The 24,384-nt window shown below is 40.8% G+C and overlaps 1 protein-coding gene across 4 annotated transcripts in view; it reads left to right on the forward strand.

Moving 5' to 3' along the window:
* The window catches only part of tnika (TRAF2 and NCK interacting kinase a), a 62,183-nt gene that overhangs the window by 7,326 nt on the left and 30,473 nt on the right, over window positions 1-24,384 (forward strand). For all 4 annotated transcript variants that reach the window (XR_003749425.1, XM_028975245.1, XM_028975246.1 and 1 more), the window contains exons 3-4: window positions 22,016-22,072; window positions 23,010-23,135. Coding sequence is in view for 3 of the 4 variants with exons in the window: in XM_028975245.1 (XP_028831078.1) it covers window positions 22,016-22,072; window positions 23,010-23,135 (183 nt within the window). In the remaining variant the exon portion in view is untranslated. The remainder of the gene's footprint in view (window positions 1-22,015; window positions 22,073-23,009; window positions 23,136-24,384) is intronic.

The following is a 24,384-nucleotide window of genomic DNA, read 5'->3' on the forward strand; positions in this document are numbered from 1 at the left end:
ATTCTTCTGAAAGTCTCACAGACTGGTTTTTCAGAACTATCCATGTTCTGAAGGCATCTTGAGAGCCATCTGAGGTTTTTTTTGGCTGTAATTCAAACATGTGAGAATCGACAAAACAATGGCGTCTCTGGTGTGCGGATGAAAAAACTTCCAAGTCAGCCCAAAAAAGTCACTGTCAATGACTAAAAAGCTCTGGGTTATTATCGTGTTCTTCTGTGGTGTAATTACAAGGGACTCCTGTGGATGCTGCAGCCTTTCTCTCCCCCACTCTCTCTGTTTTGTCACTGGGACTGCTGCTGGGCTGGCATGCTTCACCAACACCCACGGGGCTCCGACTCGGCTTTGATGTGAAACACAACCTGCTTCCTCCTGTTGTACTTTTTCTATTTTATATCTTCCTTTATTCCCCTGTTTTCCCATTGCATAAGCTATAATACACACACACACACACACACACACATAAATGTGTTTACTGTGCACATGGTAAACCAAAACACACAGTGCTGTCTTTCACCATTAAAGCAGGCAGGACGGGTCTCTAAGCCATGCTGGGACATGAAGTTCAGTCAGGCGAATTCACATTGAGTTTGAGTGCGCTTCATATATGCGTGTAGCCTTCATTCATAGAGATCTGCTCGGGGCCTGAAAGTGAGAATGTGTTTGGGGGGGGGGGTGCGCCCTGCTGCAGCTAAAACAGACCTACAGACTAGGGCTGCACCATTCATCTGGTGACACGTGATGATGATGACCTCAGTTTACTTCAGTCTGATTCAAGGACTGTTTTTGGGGTGTGTGGGACCCGTTTCAATGTTTATTCAAAGAAAATTGATGCAATTTATAATCTAGTTAATGGTCAAGAACGTATGTAAGGGCCAAAATGACCTGGTCTTATTATTCACAGTGACCAGAGAGAATGAGAAATGTAGGACAATTTGGATCTTTTACATCATTTATCAGTCCCCCTTAAGTGTCTTGCTCAGGGAAACAATGTTAGTAAGTGGGGTTTGAACCTGTGCCTTTGTGGTCTTCTTGTTCATAGGCGAGTGTTTTACCTACTAGGCTACTACCATCCAACCCCACCCATTAGCAAGTGCATTTAAAATAATGAAATATGATGTTTTTATCATGCCTAGTCTTTGCCCTGTGCATTTGTATCTGTAAAAAAAATTCCCATGTAACCAGGGTGGGTGGATAGACTGACAGGCAGTGGTCCATAATGCTGGTACTCTCCTTGCACCAGTAAAAGTACCTCTGCTTCACTCACCTCCCGGCACAGTTTGATGCCCTGTGAAGGTCGGGTTAATCTGTGTGGCCTGCCTTCCCCTCCATACAGAGTGGATAGGAATATAAAATGTGCCAGGCTCTTTTCTGTCTGTTCTTGGGTCTTCTTTTTTAAATTCGAAGGTGGGGAAGGTGTGGGTTTGATGGTCTGACCTGTTGACTGGGTTTTTTTAAAAATGTCACATTCATTTTGTTTTAACCTGACAACTGGCCTTAGAGGACAAACACAATGTGTTTCCATTTCCTTCGTCTGTTTATCGAAGGTGAGCCTTATTCATGTTTGTTGACAAGGGGCCAGGACATCTCAGTAAGTCTCTACTCAAAAGGAAGAAAGAAATAGGCCAGTTAATTCCGAAATGTCTACAGGTCGTCAATGCAAATAGATTTCCGTGGCGAGCGAGTTCAGTGTTGCAGTAAACATTGCTTTACCGTCAGTCTAATGGAACAGCACCTCATTCAATTCGACAGAATCACACCAGAGAGTCTGTCATTTCCTGTTGCTTCCCGCTGTTACTGTTAGATTTGTCTGGGACTATATTGAGTGGAATTCCCCACTGAATTTCTGCGATATGAAGTCCTTCCTATTCTATCGTTCTTTCTTTCTTTCCCACTTGCCCAGAACACATTCTACAGGGGGATGCTGTAGAATGTGACACAGGAAAGAAGCATCCCCGCTTGGGTATTGGGTGTGGGTGTGTGGTCAGCCACACACCTAAATTTTTCCCTTTGGCTGACATGGCCGCAGGGGCAAGGAAGGGTGTGAGTGAGCCGCCTGGGACTAATAATGCTCTCATACCACACACCCCATCAAGCTGAAAATCTCTTCTTCCATGTATATATACACACACACACACACACACACACACACACTACAAATATGTATATATATGTGTGTGTGTGTGTGTGTGTGTATAGCTTAGAGTGATATATATATATCTTTTGGATGCTAGTTTAGTTGAATGCCAGTACACAAAGGCTTTTTTTTGCTGCACTGATTTTAAAGGGGAGTTGCATTTTTGCTCGCTTTTCTTAAATAAATTATTTTGAAAAGAACAATAGTGAAGATGCAGATGTCTGTATTAGCCAGGATACCAACTTTATAAAAAATAAAGAGGTTGGTTTGAATTGCTAGGTGATTCTTTTATTTACCTTTTACTCAATTACTGGTTACATCATTTTTAAATGGAGTGATTGTCATTGTGAAACACTGCACAGCACACGCTGACATAACATAATGTGTCCTCTGCTTTTAACCATCACCCTTGATGAGCAGTGTGCAGCCATGGCAGGCGCCCGGGGAGCAGTGTGTGGGGACGGCGCTTTGCTCAGTGGCACCTTGGTAGTGCGGGATTCGAACTGGCAACCTTCTCATCCGCTTCCTTAACAATGTTATTTAAATATTTTAAATATATAGTTACTGTTATTTGATATTTTGAATTTTAATAAACACTCAAAAATACCTAGTTAATTGTTTACTTAATGCAAACTAGTCTCCCAAACTAGCCACAGTGGCCACAGTGGATTCTTGGTAGAGAATGCCCGGATGGCTGTAAATACCCTCGATTAACTGTATTCATTTCTTATTGTAGCTTAACCCTTTGTCTATTCTTTCTATTTGGGTAAAATTTGGTCTGGGTAATATAATGAAGGCCTGCTTGTTCATTTCCAGGACTTCTGAATACACGGTTAGACTCGTGTCTCGGTTTCAGACGTACCGCTAGCTCTGGCTGGCTCGAGTGCGCAACTCCAGCCAAGTGTGAAGTGACGGTTCACACCGTCTTGCGGCTGTCTGCTGCTCCCATTCCCTCAGGAGGAAAGGGTAGGTTCCCACAGGCGATATCGAACAAGGAGAAAAATACATGTACGGGAGGTCTGTCACCTCTGCCTGTCTCACACTTAAGCCGAGTCCGGCATTAATTAACACCGGCTAGCTTTAGTGCTCTCACACAGCGTCAGTCACAGGATGTGGTCTCGGTGGAAACTGGTCCTGTGGAGACCCTATGGTTGATACCCAAAACGAGTGCTTTCATTTCTTTCTTTTTTTTTCTGTACTTTAGCCATTTCAGATGACATTGGCCTATTTTTGTCTCTGCCTCTGTGCAAAAATACCTTCAGCTAGCTTTCAGAGAGAGAAAAAGAATGGCGCCTTGTTTCTCAGGCTTGTCTGCTGACTACTGCCCTGACTAAAAGTGTCTAAAAATGGGTCTTTGTTAAGCCGGTCCAAATGTGCTGAGGCATAGTTTTGGACAGGATGAGGAGGAGACCGTTCTTTCGGTTGTCTAAAATGTAAAATGTGTTTAATAGATGTGACAACAAAATTCTACAGTAAAACACTATTTGGAATGTTAAATTGTATGTCAGATATCATATTAAACAAATATTACACAAACTATATAGTGTTTATGGGAAATATGGGATTATGCTAGTCTCCAGCTACCTAAATGTCCAGCTACCAAAGCAACTCTGTGTGAAGTATTAAATATACATAACTCCTCAAGTTTATTGCACCACAAATAAAGGTGTTCTTGACCCTACAGGAAATTTGAATGCTACCTACTATGTTTAAACTTGATTTTTAAAAACCCTTTAAAAAAATGGATTAATTCTTAATTCTGTTGTGAAATGGCTGCTAAAGGTGCTGAAACCACGTTCGTGTTGCAACGTCAGCCAGAATACAGAACCAGAGGACAATATTTTTTCAAGTTAGTAATATGTATTATATAATTCCAAATATCATTTCATACTACTTGCCATCCTAGGAACTCCAGCAAAAAACAATGATTTATGTAAATCCCCAAAAACCGAGAAAAAAGAGAAGAAATTTGCTACTACATGGTTTTAGCACTGCAGTCTTTTCACAAATTTCATCTTTAATATGTATATAATTACCTAAAATGTATAAAGTGTTTAGAAACAAATAGCTGAATTCACTTTGCACAGTAGTAAATGTGTTAATGTGCCAGTAGACATGTGTGTAGTGCTGTGAAATTCTGTACTGGCTCTTGCAATACGCGTCCTGTTGTCTATGCAAATGGAGGATAACGTGCAAGATGAAACTTGTTTTTATTGTAATTGCCGGTTTGTTTCTGTAGGGTGTTAGCTGAATCTTGTGCGGTTATGTGCTGATTAACAGCCTGGCCCATCCAGTTTGCCATGTTGTCTGCCCAGGGAGTGTGTACACATACACATTTTATTATGTAGTGTGAGCTTCAATAGAGCCCGTTTAGCTTTTTTTTTAATTTTTGGCAATTAGGCGGGAATCTCTTTTTTTTATGAAATGACTTTTAGAGCTGTTGAACTTGCATAAAATGAAGGCTACGCTGTCATGGATTGCTGCTTTTTTCCACGTTAATTGGATAGTATTGCATCTGCTTTCAGGCCATTGCTAATTAGTCTGTAAAGCTGGGGAAAGTGTGATGTTGTGAAAAGTACATTTTATTACTTTTGTGCTCTGCCAGAACCTTAGTGTAATATTAAAGCTGCTACTCTGGCAGCCTCCTTCATTTTTTCAGTTTTATGTAATTGCTGACTACAAAGCTTTTGTAAGCAGGCAAAGTCAATCAAAGAACACAATCACATTAGGGCATCTCTTCGACTTCAGAAAGATGTATTTGGCAACTTTTGAGCCATTTCATTTTTGAGTGAACAAAGAATAGTAAACATGTTTCATAGTTAAGCAACCATTACTCTAAGCGGTACTCAGAACTAGAACAATTGTGCATTGTGGTCAATCGTTTTTTTTTTTCAGTGTGTCCGTAGTCCCAGAATAAAGACCTTGCATTCCAATTCTGCCTCAAATGTGTCAGACCCACAGTCCTTTTTTCTTAGTGGCGCACATTTATTTCCAAAACTTGTTGATATATATATAGAGTCTCTTTTCGTTCGCTCTAACACCCATTGGAATGCCTCTCTTCCATTAGGACCACCTACCGTTCCTCCCCTTGTCCGCCAGGTTTCTTTCAATACCTAATGAAGTTGTTCTTCTTCCACACTTACGTGTACAGTACTTCCGGGCAGAGTCACTGTGCCGTGTTTATATATAGCTATTTTGCATTGCTGAAAGAGCCAAATATAGAATACATTGTTAGGTGTGAATAATTTAGAGCTCTTCCTCCATGCTCCTGAATATTTGATGGGATATTCTGGCATTCTTCCCTTTAGGCCATCACTTTTATATGAGTGCTGATTTCTGTTGGCCATAACCAGTTCTCTTTAATTTTTACCCTTTTGTATGCTAAAAAGCAGGGCCAGAACAGCCACTGTTTGGCCAACCAAGAAATAGAACAGTTATAGGCTGGATCTTGTTCTTAACCTTTTTTTTTTTAGTTTTGTTGAGTTTCACTTGAGGTGACCTTGTGCACAATTTAATGAGCATAACCATCAATTGAATGGTGCTTTTTGGTACCATTGCGACCTTTTGTTTCATTAAATATTTTTCCAATCTTTTTACATGAAAGGTTTTATTCTGCGGGGTTTGCATAGACACTACGTCATACTTAGAAAGGGAAAAGGGTCAGTGACAGAAATGTCTGGCCTTTGCCTCTAGCATTGGAAGCACTTAAAACAAGTCTTATCTGCTCATTTCCTCATGCGTTTCAGGGCATGGTCATGGAAAAGCACCAAGCTGAGGGTAGGCAGTTTTCATGGCCCTCAGCAGGTTCCCAACAGGTCTGGCACAACAGATGGCTGCATCCCACCGCTCTGCACCCGCTAGCAGCCCTGATCCGTCCACCATCCTCTTCTCAGCCCCTCTCATTGCTTTAAAGTGCTCAATCAAGACATTATATCCTAAAATCGTACTTCAGCCATGACTATGCTCAGTTTATACCCATAATAAAATTTTCATATTGAGAAGGACTGTACAAAATATCTAAGTTAGACACAAGATATATTGGTAAAATACATATTCAGTATTCATCCTTGCACTGCAAAAATGAACTGCAGGATTTTCCAGTCCTGTTTCAGGAAGCCCTCTGACAGAATGCTTTGCTTCTGTTTAATTAGGATCTTGTGATTGTTAACAACCTAATTAAGTATGTGGCTGGTTGAAAGGAGACAAGGAGCACCCCGGGAGGAAAATTGGAACCCCTGATGTAATAAAATCAACAGGATACTGTCCATATTGCTGTATTGCTTTTTAGATACCCATCACCATTTTGGTTCCTTGTATCAAAATTCCATACATCAAAACACTTACAAAAATGATTAAAACTATTATTCAAAATATAAACCGTACAGTAGCATGTCTGAAACTGTGAACCATTGGCATGTTATTCTGAATGGTTGTTCCAGGTCTCTGCGTAGCACACAAAAGACATTAAAAAGGATGTCTAATATTCTCCAAACTGCATTCCAAAACATTATTTGAAATCATTTCTAACATACTGCATGAGCTCATCAATAAAATACATTTACTTGTGTGCATGAAAGGTCTGAGTTATTAATAACATGCCTCATGGCTATATCTCACACCTGCTTCTTCCACATGGCATATTATTATTTAACGCAGTGGTCTATCTCCAAAAAAGATTTGTGCTGGATTACCATTACATGAGTTGTCTCAGCATCCTTGCAAAGTGTGGCTGCTTGTTGAAGCTGGTGCACATGCAGATGCAGCCTTAAATAGGCACTGCTTGGTGGAAGAATTTTATTTATTATTTTATCTGTTGCTCTTGAATATGCCTCTGCAATAACTGAGCTCCAGCTTCCTTTTTTAATTAATTTCCAAGTTTCCTTAAACTCTATTTAAATTATTAATTGGATTTTTTTTTACTTTACAATTCTGTACAGTTATTTGCTATAAGAAGATATGAGGCTTCTTTCCTCATTAAAAAAGTGAAGTGATTGTCATTGCGAAACACTGCAGCACAGCACACGGTGACACAACAAAATTGGTCCTCTGCTTTTAACCATCACCCTTGGTGAGCAGTGGGCAGCCATGACAGGCGCCCGGGGAGCAGTGTGTGGCTCATTGGCACCTCAGTGGCACCTTGGCGGTTCATGATCCGAAACCCGCTAGACCACCACTGACACTGACAGCAAGAAAAAAACAGGCCTGAAACATGTCAGCATATTTGACTTGAGGTGGAATTCCTGTAATAAATTCCACTTGTTGGCTTTGCCCGCGGTGAGAACTGGTTGTACTGGTATGAGGAAAGAGTTGATGGCTGGTATGAGGCTTGGTTTCTTGAGAACAGATGCCCAGGGAAAGTCCTCGTTTCTGAAGAATATCTTGAATGGGGCAGGTCTTTGCATGCAGTCTACTGAGTCAAGTTCTGAGGAAATGACAGGTAAAATAGGTAGATTATCAAATGATACCTTCATGACACTGGATGCTGTTATGCACTCAGCAGTTATTTAGACATGGTTTTGAAAAGGATTTAGTGACTCACACTAAAAAAAGCAATTGGTATGTGACTTGTTCCTGCATAATGTATTTTCGGATATAAATAACGTTCACATGACTGAAAAGTTCAGTATGACTGAAAAAGAATTCTCTATCATCGTAGAAAAACTTTAAAAGAGCCTGTTTTCTTTGGTGTCAACAGGGTATAGGCTTTTGCAGCAAAGATTTCTGGGAATTCTGTTATCTTTCTCTTTGAAAGCAGACCCACAGCTTTGGACTGAAATCGTGGCTTTTAAATTTCCAGCCATGCGACTTGGTAGCCATGCAAGTCACTGAGCAGGGCTCAGCAGAAGCGTCCGTGCCTTTTCCACAGCGGTCGAGATTGTTAGCAAGGAGCAGAGTGAAGTGTGAAGATGTAGTGACAGCTTTGAAGTCATGTACTTGTATACCTCTGATTATTACTGTGTTTACACACAAATAGCAAGTCTGTCACTTTATATTATCAATATATTCAATATATTTAAAACGGTTGTATTTCTTGTAAGTCTTTACTTTGTTAGACCATTTGTCATGATAAAGTCCTAGTAATGTCAGTGAGCAAGCATGTTAGTCATTAATTGGGAAAGTTCCTTCATTCTATTATGATTAGAATTGGTGCAATTTTAAAGATACTTTTGCAGAAGCATGTGCAGATCAGATTATTTCGTTAACTCACACTTTTCTACCATTAATCAATTGGCAGAAAATATAACCTCCCGTTGTTTGGGATTTAGTGATTAAACTGTACATGGTATGTGGCTGTGGGTAAAATTTACTTTGATTTTGGACCGTGGTGAGTAGTCAGTGTTGGCAATGTTTAAAATAATCCGATAAGTGTTACAAACACAAGGTATTAAATGCTTGTTATATAGTAACAGTTAAAATTAAAATTTTTGGTACTGTATATTTAATTGTTTGCTCTGAAAAAAAGTTAAGGTCACGACCTTTGAGATGCATTTGAGGTTATGTACCTACCATTGATCTCTTTTGGCGAACTGTAGCAAGTAGAGCATTGCCTACATGGACTTGATGGGCTCCCCAACTGCTCACTTTGTATTCATTTACTGGATTAACGCACCCAAGACACCCCCCACCCATTATTCAATGACAGCTTTCCGATGGCCAGTCAAGGATCAATTAGCAATGCCTCATGTCAATAACCTTACAATAGTGTCCTCACCTCAGCCCTGCCGTCAATACTATTTGTTTATAACAGTCTATTTAGGAGCAACCAAAGAGCACATCAGATAACTCCCATGCTGGTGAGCAGGCCCCCGATCAATAGCAGGCTCTGTCCACCCCCGGCACCCTTATCCAGCCAATCTTTTCAGTGTTGCACATTTTAATCCTTCTTTTGTTTCTGCCCTCTCCGCATCTCTCTGGTTGATGTCGTTCACACGACCTCCAGCACTGCACTGCACTGCACTAAAACCTGCCTGCCGTCCCTCTCTGCTACAAATGTGAGGGCAGGTAGGACGGTCTGAAAGGCTGACCTGCCCCCAGCCTGACCACCCATGGAAGACCTGCACTGGGTCAGCACCCACTGTCAGATGAAGGCAGGGAGCCGCTGACCGCTGCACGAATGGCTGCTAAAGAATGGCAACACGTCTTACACAAAATAGGTTTCAGTTTTTGCCTTTTAGCAACCAAACATACAGACATTTCTTGCATACATACCCGGCCACACCCACCCACCCTTAGTGCCCTTGTACCATGGCCTTACCGAAGACTGTAATAGAATGACAAAGATTGATTTTTATTTATTTATTCATGGTGTGTCAAATATGGCTGCTTGTTTAAGCCCTTAGTCCTCACCTGCATGGCGTTTGTGATGTTGGCGGCGGAGACATAACTGTGGAAGAAGGGCCCTGCCAGGCGTGTGGGCTCCTTCTGCAGCATCTGCAGCCTCCGTCGGATAAAGACGGAGATTAGTCAGTAGTGGCTCTGTTCCCAGGACCTTCCAGTGGTTGTGAAGGCCGTCAGCTGGGACGGGGGACTGGGCCAGGTGTGGATTTACGCTTGCGCCCATGAGCCCTGCTGGGCTGCCGTCTGGTGACACACTTTCTTCCCCATTGTTTCAGTTCCTCAAGCGTGACATGCTTTTGGCAGCAAAGGCTGGGAACTCCAAATAAAAAAACTCATATCAGAAAAAAAAAAATTCTTCTTTGAATGGTTTTCTTCTCTTATTCATGCTAGATGATTGAAATTAATCTAAAAGGAACAGTCATTTCATTTCACAGCAGCCAATGTCATCAAAAACTTTTCCCCTGGTGACAAATATGCTTCTATGTGCGTGACTAATGATGCACAGTTTATTTTGACTTTTTCCTTCAGAGATTAGCTTTTGTCAGATGGCGTGAGTCACTGCACACAGATCCATCAAATCCTTGTCACACTTTCACCTCTAATGCTTCAAAATGCTAAATCAATACAATCATGACAGTTACCATGGCAATATGCCCCACCAAAGCACTGCCGCCAGGGACTTATTCCAGTGAAGAGGTCTGGATCAATCGCAGGATACCTGGACACTCGTCCATTTACTCTCAAGCTATTTGTCCAGTGGCAAGAACGTGAGCAAGGAGACACTGTCACCGGTTTTTGAAGAACTGGCTTCTCTGACATGATGGCGAGAAGTAGTGACTGTAGTTACATTCTTGTATTGTCTCAGTGCTAGATGTGATGAAAGTTTGATGGTGCCATCCTCTAATAGCTTCAGGAGCATCAATCACATGACCATAATGTAAAAATCCCATAAAATAATCCAAAACATTGCAGATAGAGGACCCTTTCGTGCTCAAACCATTGTACCTCTTCGTGGCCTTTTGTTTTCATGAAGCCTTTTGTGAAGTAGCAATGCAAATTTGATTTTCTTTTAGTCTGTGCACAACACATCAACTAACAGAGTGTCTACAACATTCCTCCCATATTTGGGAGGGGTGTGTCCACCCAGAGGACCCTGCCTTGTCCAGAGGACTGTGAGATTGGTCAGGCTTCTTTGTCAGCTCCATTTCTCACCTCACTAAACTCCAAATGCATCTGGTTCCCATTTCCCACAATCTCGCTTGAGCTAGACTCAGAAGGACCTTTTGCATTTCCCTCTGGAGTCTTCACTACGTGTCTCTGAGATATTCTCATTAACCTAAACAACATGCCTTAATCTTGCAGCGTGAGGACTGTACTATTGTGCCCTTGCCATTTAATTGTGGCAGAGATAAAAAAAAAAAGGGTCCAGCTTATTTATTAATGACTGGGATTCGGTGAAGCTTAATAAGTTGCTTCTCATGAGACAGCAGTGTGGAGGATGAAACAAAGACACAGGCGTTCACATTTGTGGAGGACGGATTGCAAATGGAGGAAATGATGGGCATTAGTCTCCCAGACACCCAGACGTTGATGCCGAAGGCAGAAGTGGAATGCGTTCGGCCTTAAATGCTTGCAGACAGCTGATTGGCGTGCTAGTGACACCCTGCTCATCGGTAGCTTCCAGCATGGTGGCCCTAATGCGCTGTGTCACTGGGCAGTGCATGCCCTCCCCGTCCTGCACCCCCCCCCATTTTTGCAGTAATTACTTTGCAAGCCTGGCTGCCTTTCCCCATTAAAGCCAGAGGACTGTCAAGCTCCTGTGAAATATTCCATCGATCGGGTTTTTTGTTTTTGACTACCCTTTATCCCTGTTGAACTGTAGTGCTCAAGACCAAATAAAGCCATTCGGCGCAAAGTGATTTCTCAAGGATATAATCAGTGATTTATTTTCCCATAAGCTCTGGGTGGACCTCCTGACCTTTTATTGAAGTGATAACTTTTTCAGAGGTAATAATATTCACAGGCGAAAAAGAAAAGGTCTGCATTTTTATCCATGCATGTAGTGAATCATTTACATTTTCTGTCTCTGCGTGATATTAAATGGCCTCTCAGATTTTAATTAACACAAGAACATAAGAAAGTTGCAAACAAGAATGGGTCGTGCAGCACATCAAGCTCAAACTAATTAATTAAACTTGGTTTAGCTTGCACTACCCCCTTATGCAAAATATTCCACACTCATAACCCTAAATGTATGCATTACACCCGATATGAGTTGGCAGCTGACCCACAAAGTCGTTTGAAGCACCATTGACCAGTTTTCTTGCTCCATTTGTAGAACCCAACTAGGTCACTGAGGGCATTTACTGGTTCACATCATAGACCATTACCATATAAAATAATGTAAATATACATTTTCATATAAGTTTCCAGACACCAGACAATAGAAAACAATCTTTCTCTTGTGTTTAAGCTCTCCTACCACTTAAACAGCATGTTTTCAGATTTCTATCAAGCCAAATTTGAGATCCCATCTGACTGCATTTGCCAATATCTAAAGCTGATGTAAACACTTACAATTTTTAATGCCATGACTAGGGCCTTTAGATTTGTACTTTGAACATTCAGTAGACAATTTTATCCAAAATGATATCATTTATCATTATACCAGACAGGTTATTATTAAAATTGTTTTGCTCATCATTTTTTTGAAACCTTTCTGCTTTTGGACATATTATAATTGTTTTTTTAGTGGCAATGTTGCACTCTGTTCATGCTATTATATCTACTTGCTTCAGTGCAGATTTACATCAAATAAGATTCTGCAACAAATGCTAGAGAAGTGACATGGCTCACATGTATTTCTAATTTTCTTGCATAATTAAAAGGCATTTGCAAGATTTATATCCCAATCCCATTAAGTTATGAGTGGAGTGTCCCTTGAGTCATAATTATTCTTTTTTTTAAGTCATATTAATTTTTCATGAACTCATCTTTTCTGCAAGTTTTATAATGTATGCTGTATATTCCATTACATGGCATAACATGAAAGCATTCCTTCATCCATCAGTTTATTTCAAGATCCATGTCTGTGGGGGGTCTTCAGCATGTGTTATCCTGCTATTCAGGATAATGTACAGCAACATTTTTCATTGCAACATTTTTGTTGGATGTCTGAGAAGACTGGCGAAAGACTTTATCTATTGATGATGAAGTGGTTCTGTGTATAGTCTTCAAAGCTTGCTCACAGCACTTTAATGGTGCTGGTGGAGTGTTGAGGACCCTCCGGGAGTAGAGCGTCAGGGCGGTGAATCAGCCAGCTCACCGAGAGAAGCTTCAGACAGGAAGAGTCCAGACCGGCAATCACAGGCCCTGAGTTTATCCGTCTGGAGCAGACAGAATGTGTGTGTGTGTGTGGGGGGGGAATCAAGGACAATCAATGCTTCTTCTCCGCCACACAAACACACACACACACACACACACACAAACACACAGGCTCCTACTGTATACAGGCACCCCAACAGTAATTGTTGCTAGGCTACTGTAAGGAAGTGGCAAGCATTTTAATGCCTCGCTTTCCGCTCTGTAATTGAATTGGTATGCAGAAGACACACGGACCAGACCCATTATGGACTGATTGCAACAAGGAGGGGAAAATGTGCTCCAGTTATTAGCCACAGCGATGTCTTCCATCCCTCCATGGCTCTCAGCTAGAAAATGTGCGTCGGGGGCTGATTTTTTATCTTTCTTCCACCCCATGTTTATCTGCAGCTTCTTTTTCCTTAATTGGATAAACCTCTCTGCTTTTATTGCCTCTGATCTGATATCGAGGTGCTGGAATTGTGCGCATTGTGTGATGAAAGTAGAATGAAACCTTTCATAGCCTTTGCTGATTGGAATGTTTGTTCATAGATTTCCTGTTTCCTCTGCTGCATCTTTGGGTTTGGCTGATCAGATAAATAATGAAAGGTGCTGAAATGAATTGCTATTGATACAAGCTGGTAGAACACGTCCAGGTTCACTGATTTGCTTTCCACTGTTGTAGAAAGAAATTGTATTTGTTTGAAGATGGGGAAACATGATTCTTTTTTTCTCTTTCCACTGTGACCTCTAAAAGCAGTTGCTGTAGTATTTCTTTTCACCATCATGCCAAAACCTGAGTAGGAAGTTGTTAACCTTGCAGTGACCTCTTAACCAACAAGAATATGAAAGCAAATGAGACAAAAAAAAAAATCGTCCATGGGTTGTGTTTCCCATTCGTCATTGAGGGTGAAGTGTGAAGAAAAAGCAGGAGGAAGGATTTCAGAAAACAGGATTTGGCAAAGAAGACTTTCAAGGTTGTAATCGCAGTGCTGCCACCCACCCAGTGAATTTATGACGGAGTCGGTAATGAATAACTGTGGAGCATGAAGAACTGTAATGTTGTCTTTCCAGGGCCAGTCTCTGCCGGCAGAGCCCACACAAAGGAGCCAGTAGAATATGAGATACAGGGGCTTTGTGATTCAGACCCTCATTCATACTGAATCGTGTTATCCTGTACTTTCAGCAGAGTCCTTAAATGTGTGTGTGTGTGTGATGCGACAAGGTTGTGTCTAAGTTACACCTTTTGTCAGATTGTGGCTTTAGTGATTGTAGAAATGTCATGGTGCTGTAGAAGCTGTGCTCAGATCGTGCATCGGCTGAAAGGGGAGTATTCAGTGGTCACTGTCTCTGTCCTCTCATTGTGGGGAAGGGACGTGAGGTGGGTGAGTCAGCAGTGACGGATACGGCTGGTAGTCACACTTACTGTGCACTCTTGTTGTGGCTGGAGATGATGGGTGCTGACTGTGTGGAAGTAGCAGGGTTTTTCTCCTCTCCAGACATGATGAACCGCATGTACATTACATAACATTATGCACATTTTGCAGATGAGTTTATATAAACGTCACCTATGACACGGGGAATGAAATGTGACAGGAAAAAGAGTGCGTGCAGATGGAAACGAAAACCCAGTTTGCGGAGTAGCGCAAGAAGGCAGGACAATCTCCAGCAAATTAGTCTGTGAACGGTTCCACGGATGCGACTGTTAGCACGAAAGTCAAAACAAGGTACAAGAAGGCAGGACGCTAGGACATAGAGTAGAAGACGAAAAGGAACAGTCTTACTTTGACATGAAACCAGCGGAGTCCTGTGACAACCTATCAATTAAGGACAAACGTGTATGAATGTGTATGTGGTATTAAATAAGAGTGGGAATAATTATTTGTTGGCCCCAAATAAGAAAGAGGGAATTGATAATGTCTCTGTTTTTTTATTCGTTTCTCTCCAACCATAGGCCATTTCTCTTATGTCTTGACCACCTGTTTTTTATTACGTAAAGAGTTATGTTTCTTCATGTTTGTGTAAAATACCTTGCTCTCTTTCCCTCTTCCCCTCTCTGCTTGAGAGTGTATTTCTCACTGAGCCACGTTTGTACTGTGTACCACACTTTGTGCGGTAGCGCCACATGGAAATGCACTTTTGTAAACCAACCTGTAGAATCTAGCCAGTAAAACTGAGGTAACAATTTGCACACATTTTCTTATATTCAATATTTTTTAGAAAATAGTATCTTGAATTTAAAGTTACCGAACAGGGTAAAACACTTATCTGCATATAATACCCAAACAAATTACTAACATTATGAAACTAACAAAATTTTATTTAGTACACATTCATTAAACATAAACATTTACTAATAACTAATATTTTTAATTTGGGTAAGTTTGGGTAAATTTTATTATATTTTTATTATATTATGTCGCTGCTCTTACACTTAAAAATTGTGTAGTGTGGGTATGTTTTACTGAATTGTTTTATAATTCAGTGTATTTTACTCATCTTGAATGGACAATATTTACCAACATATTTACCAACCTCCAGGATAGATTTTTACAGTGTAAGTTTTTTTTTTTTAAATGTTTTATTTGCAGTCTTTCCCTGGAGGATTCTCTTGATTTGTTGGAGGTAATGTAGAAAGCTTTTCTACATATCAACAGTCATTAGATCCCTCTGTGTTACTGTGCATTTAGAAACACAGAGACAATATACAGAAAATACGCAGTCGTGTTGACAAATGCCTTGTTGCTGTCAGATCATGGAATGGCGACAGTAACTTAAACACCCGCTCGTTACAACCATCTCTGAGCGCACAACATGAACCCTGGAGAAGATGGGCTACAGCAACAGAAGACCAAAAACCAGGCGCCAAGAACAGAAAACTACCATTTGCACAGGATTACGCAATAGACGACTGGAAAAAAACTGGCTGGTTGAGCTGTGACATTCAGAGGGTAGGGTCAAAATGATTTCCATTCTGCCTTGTATCAATGGTTCAGGCTGGGGGTGGTGATATTTTCTTAGTACACTTTGTGCTCATTATTACCATTTAAGCATCTTTTAAACCGCACAGCCTATTGAGTAGTGTTCCTGACCATGTTCGTATCCACCTTCTAATACACCCTGTCACAAAGCTCAAATCATCTCAAACTGGTTTCTTGAACTTGACAGTGAGTTCCTTGTACTCCAATGGCCTTCACAGCCACCAGATCTAATAGAGCACCTTTGGGATGTGGTGGAACTGGATATTCACACAATGGATGTACAGCCGCCAAATCTTCAGCAGCTGTGTAATGCTATCCTGTCAATGTGAACCAAAATCTTTATGATTCCATGCCACAAAGTATTAAGGTAGCTCTGAAGGCACAAAGGTGTCCAACCAAGCACTGGCATGGTTTACATAATAAAAAGGTTGGTGAGTGAACTTTTTTTTGCTTTATCAAATAAACTGTAATATACACATGATAATTAATCACTGAACTATTTGTAAAGGTTTTATAAGATAATAATAATGATGACAATAAAAATAAAATACCATTTTAAAACTGCATAGACATAATACTAATACACTGAATAAAAATAATGGGTGAGGAAAAGGAAAGTAAGTAAGTAAGTAAAAACATGGATTAAAAAATGTTAAATAATGGAATAAAAAATCCATTATTCTTTACAAATCTGTGACATGTGCATACATACATTTACATATATACATTTACATTGTGTGCACACAATGTACACACACACACACACACACACACACACACACACTATTAGACTTGTCCCATGAGGCCAGGCAGCTGCTTATTACAACAAATATTTGAAGGCAGATTCCTACAACCAGTGCATTTTGCTGAGCAGCTACATGGCAATGACAGTTTGGCTCAGATGTACACTATTTGACACACTCAGCATTGTGAGTAATGAGGCTGCTTGTGTGTGTGTGTGTGTGTGTGTGTGTGTATGTGTGTGTGCATGTGTGCAGAGGCGTTTGGGTATTAGGAGCAGGTAACTTATTTTCAGCTTTATTTCCACAGTAGATTGGCATAAATCGCCACCAACCCCTGCAACAAGCAGCAGCCATCATGAGCAGGGTCAAGCCTTTACATAAAAAAAGAAATGCAGGAACCCCTGGTGTTGAGAACCAAAACAAGCAGCAAGCCAATTTAGCCTTATCTCCTCGCTCACCTTGCAAGCGTCAGCCACCGTGTCTGTAACTGATTGGTGTACAGGGTTTGGATGGGAATGCAATGTCGGGATTGCAATCAATCTGAAGAAGAAGGGTCTCAAAGGGGTCTCCATCTCCTTGAAGTCCTAGCCTTCTTAAATTTTATTCAGCAATTTATTTATCGACCTATCCTGAGGGCACCAGGATACTTCTGTTACATCCAAAGGACTAACACACACTGATAACCTCAACCTCCAGATGTGCAGGTCTAAGGAGGTTGTTCAGAAAAGCTCTTGAGCAACGCTCGTAAACTGTGAATTGCAAGGAGGGCCTGAACAGCTTCTAGATACTCCCTGCCCCAGTGTGCACAAGTGCATTGGTTCTGGGTCGGTAATGCTGCTGTCCACTGATGCAGTATTATAAAGCAGCAGATGCTGTGTTACAGTGACAGTGACCTTTTAGTGGTAAACCATTCATTCATGGTTATACATGTTTTTAAAAACCTGCACAATTAAATATGAAAAATGTTATTCATTAAAAGTATTGTTGTGAAATCCATTAATCACTGAGGTTTAGCAACATAGTGCTATAATGTGAGTATATGTACAGTATATGTTCACTTCTTCTGAGATCTGCACACCACTTTCTAGTTCAAGGAATACAGCTAAGTCACCAGTTAATAGTATATATGTAATAGGCTATATATGCATCTCTTTAATTCCACCTCATGAATAGATTATGGTTTACAGTCATGTCATGTCTGAATCATGTAATTAAATCAACACCAACTGCTTGATCACAAACAGTGCTGACAACAGAAGTTAATACATATTAGTGAAAATACAGTACAGGCCAAAAGTTTGGACACACCTTCTCATTCAATGTGTTTTCTTTATTTTCATGACCATTTACATTGGTAGATTCTCACTGAAGGCATCAAAACTATGAATGAACACATGTGGAGTTATGTACTTAACAACAAAAGGTGAAATAACTGAAATCATGTTTTATATTCTAGTTTCTTCAAAATATCCACCCTTTGCTCTGATTACTGCTTTGCACACTCTTGGCATTCTGTCGATGAGCTTCAAGAGGTCGTCACCTGAAATGGTTTTCCAACAGTCTTGAAGGAGTTCCCAGAGGTGTTTAGCACTTGTTGGCCCCTTTGCCTTCACTCTGCGGTCCAGCTCACCCCAAACCATCTCTATTGGGTTCAGGTCCGGTGACTGTGGAGGCCAGGTCTCCACTTTTTGTTAAGTACATAACTCCATATGTCTTCATACATAATTTTGTTGCCTTCAGTGAGAATCTACCAATGTAAATGGTCATGAAAATAAAGAAAACACATTGAATGAGAATTTGTGTCCAAACTTTTGGCCCGTACTGTATATTCACTAATATGTATTGATTTCTGTTGTTAGCACTGTTTGTGATTAAGCTATTGGTTTTGTTGATTTAATTACATGATTCAAACATGACACGACTATAAACCATAATTTATTCATGAGGTGGAATTAAAGAGATGCACCAGAGTGCCCATACTGTGAGAGCTTGAGTGTTCCTCTCTGCCAGCCAGAATGGCAGGAACTATAGTGGTATGATCTTATTCATTTCAGGTTATATGTAGTTAACAGGTTTGAGGTTATCACGATGCATCTTTCAAGACCAAAATTATCCATGAATTTTCTGATTATCATCTTTGTCTGTTAGAAATCTTTTCCTGCCAGAGGAGGTTGGCATGTACACAGAGTGTTTTGTTGGAGGCCAGATCATTCATTTGATTCCAAATCATTCGAGTGGGTATGTTAATCTTCCTATAAAGTCTTTTCTGACTTTGTGTTTGAAGTCTTACCTTCTTGCTTTAGCTTGGTGAGAGAAGGATTAGGTCTTAGCTTTGTAGGCTTATATGATCCCAATGGTGAGGTCGGTTCATAAGCCTTTCTTAGACTTGTTAAGTTATTCACACTTACAGGGGCAGTTTTGACCAGACGTAGGTCAGGTTGGCAGACCGTAGTATTGCATGGCCTCAGGTGAAGTGAACTGTGGATTTTTTGTAATGAAAATGAGTTATAGCTTGGTCCCCTACTGCAGTCTGATTGGTCTCTTTCTTTTAGTCCTGATTCTGGCTAAATCTGTAAATCTCTGTGGGTATTAAAACATTTTTTAAACACTGTAATTCTATGACGCTAGCATGTATTTGTAGAAAATGACTTACTATCGTATGTTGACCACATAACGCATTGCAGGACGTCACTCAGCCCACATTTATACATGTTGCATGTACGTTGCCATTGGCTCCACAGAGATGTTAGGTGACTAGCTGCGCCCACACCTCATAATAATTTAGCAGTTCATTCAAGGTTTGAATCAGTGTTATGTGCTCTAATTTATATCACCGTAGTGATGAAAAGATGTTTTTTACTCATTCATGCCATCATAATGCAGTCAACACATTTTTAGGAGACAGGTATGCACCAAACTAGGGTATGGTGAGTGTTTTGTGTTGTAGACATGGTCTATTATTTGCCTGACATCTGGGACAGTCAGAAGAGAAACTCATTATGGAATTATGGCTCATTGTTGAAACAGGTTGAACAGCAGTTCTGTATATCGCTATCTTTAACCCTTTAGGTTTTCCTTTATAACATATGGCTGGGTGTTCGGGTGGAAGGAACCATCATGGGACTTTAATCTGTAGAAGTGGTTGCTGTTTGGCCTGTGTCTTTATCTCTTTCTCTATCCCCCTGAACCATGGTTTCTGCACCGGTCTGTGTGAGTGTTTGTATGGATGGTCATGTTTTATGCAGCACACATCATGAGAAATGTTTTTTCACTATTTTGGGACGCTCCAATTGAATGCTGCTCCCGCATTCATCCTTGTCCCCCCTCTTTCTGCCTCAATCCCTTTCACTTTTCCTCTCTGCATTCCTAAAAAGAGGTCTTTCTGTCTACTGGGGAAGTCCAGGGATTCGAGGCTTGCAGCACTGGCATGGCTCCAGCTTCAATCCCATTGTGGACCCGAGACAAAAGTTCCTTGTGACGATGGAATGGGGCGACTGATCCTCCTGAAAAATCTCCATGCGACCAGCTAGAAAGCGGGATCCTAAAGTGATGCAGGGGCAACTGTTTAAGGCCATTGCAACAATTCATATAAAAAAGACACTGTTTTGCCATTCCAGAACATTCCAGTACTTCTCCCACTGCATTAATGCCTTTGTAGATTTTGAGCTGCGTTTTGGTGCATTTTCTTGTTCGAATATCAAACTCTGCATAACTTTGTGACTTTTGCTTGAACATTATCCTGAAGAGCTTGTTGATATTTGGGTGAATTAATCTGATCATTGGCCTTAACAAGGATGCTGGTCCCTGAAATAACCAGGCAGCCCCACAGTACGATGAAACCACCACCAACGTTCACAGTACCGAGGAATGTCATGTTCTTCTTCAGCAATGCAAAGCGGTTTTTGTTATGACCAGATAACTCAATTTCTGTCTCAACAGTTCAAAGCACTTTGTTCTAAAATGCATCTGTCAGACTGTTCCTTACAACTGTTGACTGTTTGTGCCATGAGTGCAGAACGGGCTTCTCTCTCATCACCCTGCTGTAAAGACGTTCTTTGTGCAAGGAGAACTGTAGAACGATGTACAGATACACCAAGTGCAGCAAGATGCTTTTGGAGGTCACAGGTGATCTGTGGAACTATTCTGCGTAACCATTCCCACAATCCTCCACATATGCAGTACTTTTCTTGGCTTGTCAAACTTGGGCTTAATAGTCACTGTGCCTGTGGCCTTCCACTTCTTGATTGCATTACTTATAGTTGATAGTTTAAACCTTTGTAATCAGATCTTTTGAGAGTTGCTCTGAGGATCCCATGCTGTCAATCTTCACCGTAAATACTTTTTCTCATTATTGAGAAGGCGCTTCAGAGGCGCCTGTTTTGCTCAAATGGCTCTGAATCACGAGACAGTCCTCCAGTTTAGCTGTCCTCAAGTTCAAGGTTGCCTCCAACCAGCACATTGTTTCAGCCCTGTGACACTTTTGTACCATTGGGAAGAAAAGTCCAATTTTTCTTATGTTGTACACAGTGAGCTTCTGCTTTCCCAACAGTGTGACTTTAAATGTAACACTATGCTGTACTGTGTGGCCTTTGTGCTTTTGAGAAATGCAGTGAACATTGCATTAAAATGGATTAAAACATTTCATTCACATTCATTCAGGGCCACTTTGAAATACTTTCACTTGAACACTCCAATCCTCTGTTTGTCTTTTTTTGTATCTGTTTTGCAAAAAAAACCCTTTTGAATTAGCTGTGTGCATGCCTGGCTATGTTACATGTGCTGACTGCTGCAAACATATATATATATGTTATATATATATGTTTGCATATATATATTCTTTGCACCCTCAACAATTTCTAGTGAATTTCTAGTGAAGGATTAAACATGCTTTAGATTTCCTGTGGTCTATGGTTTGGTCATAGGAACGTTTTGAAGACAAATGGAGTATCTGTTTGCCCTGATGAAAAGGTATTTGTTTAACGATTAGACGGGCATGAGTGCATTGAGAGCGCATACTTTGTTGAAGGAGGCGGTCACTTCCAAAGACGCTGTACACATGCACAGTTTACTTTTGTAGTCTAGTGTCTGCAGTTTTCTAATCAAACGCTGTTGAAGGCTTGGCTCTAATGTCTACTGGTCATATCATATCAGTTTTGCTTTACAATCTTCACTTTTCACTGAATTATTTGTAAAACTAAACCGAAATACCCTTTTAAACATGTACTTCTTTGAAATTTGATCACCTAGTGATCTAGGTGCTTAAGTCTTGATGTAAACACTGACTATTAGAAATACCTTGTGGAAAGGTTCCTTGAATCTGAGCTGGTTTGGTAGACTGGGTGATATTACATGTGGTCACATGCTGTGTTACTCTGAACTTAAGTGCTCTGAACGTCAGTGCTCAAAATAATCATTCTGTGATTAAAAGTCTACCTGACAACTGCATTCACTTTCTCCAGGGTCATCATGTTAAAACCGGACAGCTGGCTGCCATCAAAGTCATGGATGTCACAGGGGTGAGTCACTGGTTTTACTTACTTCCATCTGCTTTGGAGACCCCCCCCCCTCCTGCAAGAGTTATTAAACCTAGATCTGTGACGTTCAAAGCATCTTGAAGGTGTCTCCTCAAATGAATTTTTCATGGCCTCAGTATCTGCTATAAAAGGGTGACTCATTGCCCTTGATAACCTACTACCTTCTTTAATCTTGCCCACTCAGTCGTGCCTGACCCTGGGTGTTGCATGCTTTGAGAATGTCAGATGTCTTAAAAATGCTGAATGATCTGCTGTGCATCAGAATGATTTTGTCAGTATCCAGACATTTAGACTCTTAAACCCTCTTGTTGTCATCAGTTCTTCTGAAAATCACATCAAAAGCATGAATTAAACACCTGGGTATTATTGTAAGTTTGACCATATTGGAAGCTTTGGGATTTGTTAGGTCACATGCCACGTGGAGCCGGTGCGTCTTAGCCACAAAAGCTCCTTATGAGAGATAGGAGCTGGGAGGATGAATCATGTATTCCTCCTCCCTAATCCTTGAAGACCATTCAGTCTCTCCCAGCTATAAGGAGCCATCTTCTTTTGGGAGATTGGGCAGGCTCTGCTCCAAACCATGACAGGTTTACCACACAGGGGGAGGTAGATTCAGGCTAATCCATTCACAGCCAATTTCATTAGCAGTTTTTGGAAAGATTTTGTGAATGAATCTCAAGCAGATGCACACATGGGTAGATGCGTTGGGATGGACAGAGGAGAATGACCAAAAGATGCCCATCGTTATGTTTTATTGCTGTGCAACATCAAGGTTCAGTAGCCTCTCCTATTGCCCTCTGGCTTGCCATGAGACACAGTGTAATGCACTGATTGGCGTTAGAATGAAACCTTGTTAAGCAGTGCCATGGAGCTGGGTGTTGGGAAAGGTGAATGGGTGTTTCATTCATGTTTCACTCAGGACGAAGAGGATGAAATCAAGACGGAGATCAATATGCTGAAGAAGTACTCTCTCCACCCAAACATTGCCACCTACTATGGTGCCTTCATCAAGAAAAACCCACCAGGCATAGATGACCAGCTATGGGTGAGTGTGTGTGTGTGTGTTTTATGTCCTAGGGTTAAAAGGGAATGCCGATTTTTATCACGTTCTGCAATGAATCTTTTAACTTTTTATCAGTAGTGCTGATGCGAATATGATAGAAATATGCAATCTTCACCAACTGTTTCTTAGTTAAAACCGCTAATGTTTTCATCTGTTATATTTCATATATTTCAACAAATTTAGGCACGGTGTCTCATAACAAAATGTAAAAAAAATAATAAATCAATACTACCTGCACATAAAATAAGTAAGTAAATACGGAAGTAATGGTGCTTTGGGTTTTCTTTAACCTGACACGTGCATCACGAACATCACCCCTCTTGTGCGGGGTCCAGGAACTCCAGCTCCTCACCTACCTAATGTATTTAGTTCATCAGAGGCCAAACCAAATGCCGATTCCGGAGTGTGGAGGGGTGTCTGCTCCAATTAAGATGGGCAGCGCGAGGGGAATTATTTAAATTGTGACACATTTGTCTGCTCTGCAACAGTTCAGCTGAGGGGGACCTTTCAGCTTGAAGGGTGACATTATGGCCATTGTGCAGCACAATGGATGCAAACTGAATGCACACTTATCCTTCCTTGCATCCCTCTTTCCCTTTTATTCCACATCCCTTCTGCCGTCAGAGCATAAAAATGCCTGAATACATTCATGCATAAATAGCAGGGTCATCACAGATGGGATAAATGGGGATAAGCTACTTCTATTTTTACCCTGATGGTAATGAGCAGGGGACAAAGGGCTTCATATTTTGAAAACTCTGATAATTGCTGATTGTATATAATCAGTGGTTTGTATTTTACATTGCATTTTATTGTAATTAGGGAACAATAAATTACACAGAATCATAACTGTTTTCTCTTTATTATATCGGTATTCATTCTTTTGAAGCATTTACTTGTTTCTCAACAGGGAAAATAGGGAAACACACATGCACAATTAGGGCCGAGCAATTATACAATTGCTGATGCCCGCGAATTGAATAAAATATCCCAGAAACCAGAGCAAGCAAATAAGAGCATGCATGCGAGACAGTACGAGATGCGAGACAGTTAATAATGTACATTGGAATGTAAGGTTTAAGGGATAGAAAGAGACAACTCCCTCAACTTTAGCATCTTTGTTGTCACTACGTGTGTACGTTTCAGATGTCAGTGTCGGCGGGGTTTTATCTTCTCGAGGACTGACGTTATGAGAATGATAACTGTTATTGGTTCAGTGGACCATCACTGC

This window comes from Denticeps clupeoides, chromosome 4, assembly GCF_900700375.1.
Source record: "Denticeps clupeoides chromosome 4, fDenClu1.1, whole genome shotgun sequence".
NCBI classification, from domain to species: Eukaryota; Metazoa; Chordata; class Actinopteri; order Clupeiformes; family Denticipitidae; genus Denticeps; species Denticeps clupeoides.